General features: G+C 33.2%; 1 protein-coding gene across 1 annotated transcript; it reads right to left on the bottom strand.

Annotated features, from left to right (window-relative positions):
* Nucleotides 1-398: 398 nt before the first annotated feature.
* Nucleotides 399-1,518, bottom strand: LOC145099070 (uncharacterized). The gene is made up of 3 exons (XM_079036656.1): nt 915-1,518; nt 644-795; nt 399-551 (listed from the first exon to the last, which is right to left on the bottom strand). The coding sequence occupies exons 1-3, from the start codon at nt 1,516-1,518 to the stop codon at nt 399-401; spliced, it is 909 nt and encodes a 302-aa protein (XP_078892782.1).
* Between the last annotated feature and the right edge of the window lie 2,271 nt (nt 1,519-3,789).

Here is a 3,789-nt window from a genome sequence, read left to right as displayed (position 1 = left end):
CTACAAGAACATGTCCTTCTATCAAGGTCAACCTCAAATGCCTTAACTATTCCCTTTACTTCAAATTGGTTTAAACCACTTATTAACACCTCAAAATGTCTCATGTGATTTTAAGCTCATTTACCTTATCCCTTATTTCTGGAAAAATCTAATTACCCCACTGTTGTCCTCTCACCTTCATATTGTACAATCTCTCCATCATGTACAATCTCAACTCTTCTAACATTGTTATAATTGGATTCTTTCTCGCATCAACAATTACAACATTAAAGCTCTCACACATTCCATTCTCAAGTGATTCATAACATCTACCTGGTTGGTCGTATGCCCTAGACGAAGTTTTTGATCCTTTTCCATCAGGTACTTATGTGCTTCTAGGTTTAAAATTTCCTATTCTTTCATTGTAGCTTTAAATGTATTCTCAGTTGATGCTTTTGATGCTCTCCAAAACAGCGTCTCATAGTGGGCTCCACTATATCTCTTAAGTAAATTATGACAATGTGTCTAGCACATTGTCTGTGCTCTACAAAAGGCATCATCTCCTTCACAGCCTCAATCAACCCATGTAAAAAAGAAATTATTTTTCTTGATGTTATAATATGAAATATAATGAATTAAAGGATCAAATAATAAAAACACATACCTTATGTTGATATGACATTAAAGAGTATCCATTTCCTAAGTTTAAATGAAGATCATCAATAAGAAGATCTAAAAACCACTTCCAATTCTCCTTGTTCTTAATAGACACCACTACCCATGCAATAGGAAAGATTTTGTCATTTGCATCCCTACCTATAGGACAAAGCAACCCCCCATTACAAATTCATTTCAAGAAACACCCATCAAGTCTAATTATCTTTCTACATCCTTCCAACCAAACTTTTTTCACACCATCAAAACACACATAGAACTTGCTGAAATAGTTCTTCCCACCAGGATATGATCCACCTCAAGTTTAATAGTGGAACCTGGATTTGTTCTCAGAATCTCTTGGCTATATGACCAGAGTTTTACATAGTGATCCTTAATATTAACCTCTAATAGTTCCATTGCATATCTTTTTGCTCTTCTGCATTGCCCTATGCTAACTTTCACACCAAACTTTTCGATCACTGCTAGTCTAAGTTTCCTCACACTCATTTTTTTGCCTATGTAGAATTTGTCTGGTATAGTGGCTCTCATGGACCCAATCCATGAATATATAACCAATGAGCCTAACTTAAAATTCCTAGCACATTTATGATCATCCTTCAAAGACTTGATCTGGAAACTAGCTTCATCACTCATCCAAGATGCCCATAGTCTAAATGTGCATGCACCTTTACAACACCTAACAAGAAGTGTTTGTCTATCATTCTTTTCAAACCATAACTGGTACCCATTTGCCACTCCATAATTGCACAACATGCTTTTCAATTGTTTTGGATCCTTAAATTTCATTCCATGTATGGGCTTTTGTTTTTTCCAGTGTAAACTCTTATTGAAAATGGAATGCATCTGTAAGGAATCATGCATTTCTATACCATTATCATCATCTACAAATTCATTTTCCTCATCATCTAAACCCTCATTCAATTAATTTACTCAAGAAAGGATCATGGGTTGTTCTGTTTATAGGGATAGCATCATCATCATTTTCAACCTCCACATCCCTAAGATTATCTCTATTTTCCACACCATCAACACATGAATGGTTATCATCACCTTCATTTTGTTCTTCATAAAACCGCCCCCAAGTCCATCACCATCATGGTCAACATAGACAAAAATTATGTCATCTGTGCCATATGCATCATAAATAAAAGCAACATAATCTACATCATCTAAAATTGGTCGAATGCCATCACATAAAGCTTTTTCTGGTTCGCATTAGTAAAGTTTTAATCTCCTCATTCATGAAATGTTCCAAGAAAGTGTTACACTCAGAATAAGTCATAGAAGAAAAATCAACATTATTGAAGGAGCTTTTCACTCCCCCCAAGTAAGACAAAAGGATTACGAGTAAATACACCTTGGTAATTGAACTTCACCATCACAAACAGTCCAACATCAGGATTAGGTTGTCCTATTTATGCTACTAGCTTCGTTTACAACTCGATTGACAACACTGATACCACGATCGGACGCAACTACGAAAACCCTAACTGTTGACTCGCTGTTTACTTCCTGTAGAGTATATTGAGGTCGGGGGGAAGGAGACGAGTGAAGTGAGGATATGTGTTAATATCTTTCATTAAAATGACGTGGACCAAATATATACATCATTAAGAATTTCAATTTAAAATAAATGACAGGTAGGATGAGAAACCGGGAAACCTTCTAAAATCGGTCACAATGGTGTAATTGACATCTACAGTAAAATATTAATTGTCAATTGTGCAAAAGATTAATATAGTTGGTCAAATCGAACCAAACAAAAAAGTTACTTGTGCTATAGTAGCATTTTTTCAAAGAAATTTACCTTTTCAAATATGACTATCGAGTTTGCAAAAAATTTTGCTCCCATTCCAAAGTAGTTATTTTCTTACTGTCTTGTCAAAATTAACCATTCACTCTGTTTTTCGCCATAATTTTTTTTATTTAAAAATAAATATAAAAAAATTAGAATTCTTAAAAAATAGTTCTCTTTTAAATGAAAATAGTCATAAAATCTTGAAAAAAAAAATTTATTTTTTTTATCTTTATAAAATCCAAAAAGATCACCAAAAATCATAAATATCTAATGGATACTTCTAATCATTATACTATTATATGTACATAAAAAATATAATAAGTTTTTTAAGTGTTTATAATTTACTTTTAAAAAATATTAGTTTTTATAAAATATAACGGGGTTGTCTCCTCGAATTACAAAAAAAAAATAATAATAATAATAATAAAGAAGTTATGCCAAATGGGCTTTGGCCTAATGATATCATTGTGTTCGAAAAGTATCCCTCCCCTAAGGGGATGAGGGTTCAAGTCCTCTCGTAGATAAATGAGTAGTTTAGATGTATTATTTAGATGTTGTTTAAAAATAATGTGTGTTAGTCGTTCAAATAAATGAAAGAGTTTTCATCATACAGTTACCCTACCAAAAAATTTTCTTATCCAAACATCAAACAAAACAAGATATTTATGTGTTCGAATCTATGATTTAGCCTAAATCGAGATTTCTTGTTATTGGATTATCCTAAATCTATTTCATGATACTCTAAGTGTAACAACGTAAATTTTCAAACCAAATTTTTCATTTTTAAAACACACAAAAACTCATAATATATTTCAAAAACATTATTGTTTTAAGTGTCAACACAATCCACATAAAAATGTCACTATCCCAGAATCATCCACATAATCTCGCATCGGAATGTACAATCAATTCGTCACCTTTCCGTGATTCTGAGAGGTACCTGAAACACATAACACATAACACGGTAAGCATGAAGCTTAGTGAGTTCCCCAAAATACCACACATGTCTCATTAGCCTCTCATGGTTATACTCTAATAAGACCCTCTGGTCAATGTGTCTCAGTAGGACCCTCTAGTCTCACCACTCGGATGGACCCACCGATCCTAACTCGGTAAGCTCAGAATAATACACATCACAAATCACAAAGACACAATGAAGGATATCACAATACTCAATATAACACATAATACCCTCCGGTCACACAAATATTACTACTCTAGGTTAAGTATAGTGAGAAGACTCACCTCGTAAGCAAACAAGTAATAATCTTATACACGAATCTCGAACTAGCCTCTACCTAAAACATAAGATAATAATCTCTAATTAGAACTTA

Source organism: Lactuca serriola, chromosome 4 (genome assembly GCF_051521515.1).
Source record: "Lactuca serriola cultivar US96UC23 chromosome 4, Lser_US96UC23_V15, whole genome shotgun sequence".
Taxonomy (NCBI): domain Eukaryota; kingdom Viridiplantae; phylum Streptophyta; class Magnoliopsida; order Asterales; family Asteraceae; genus Lactuca; species Lactuca serriola.
This window is presented reverse-complemented; position numbering and strand designations above follow the sequence as displayed.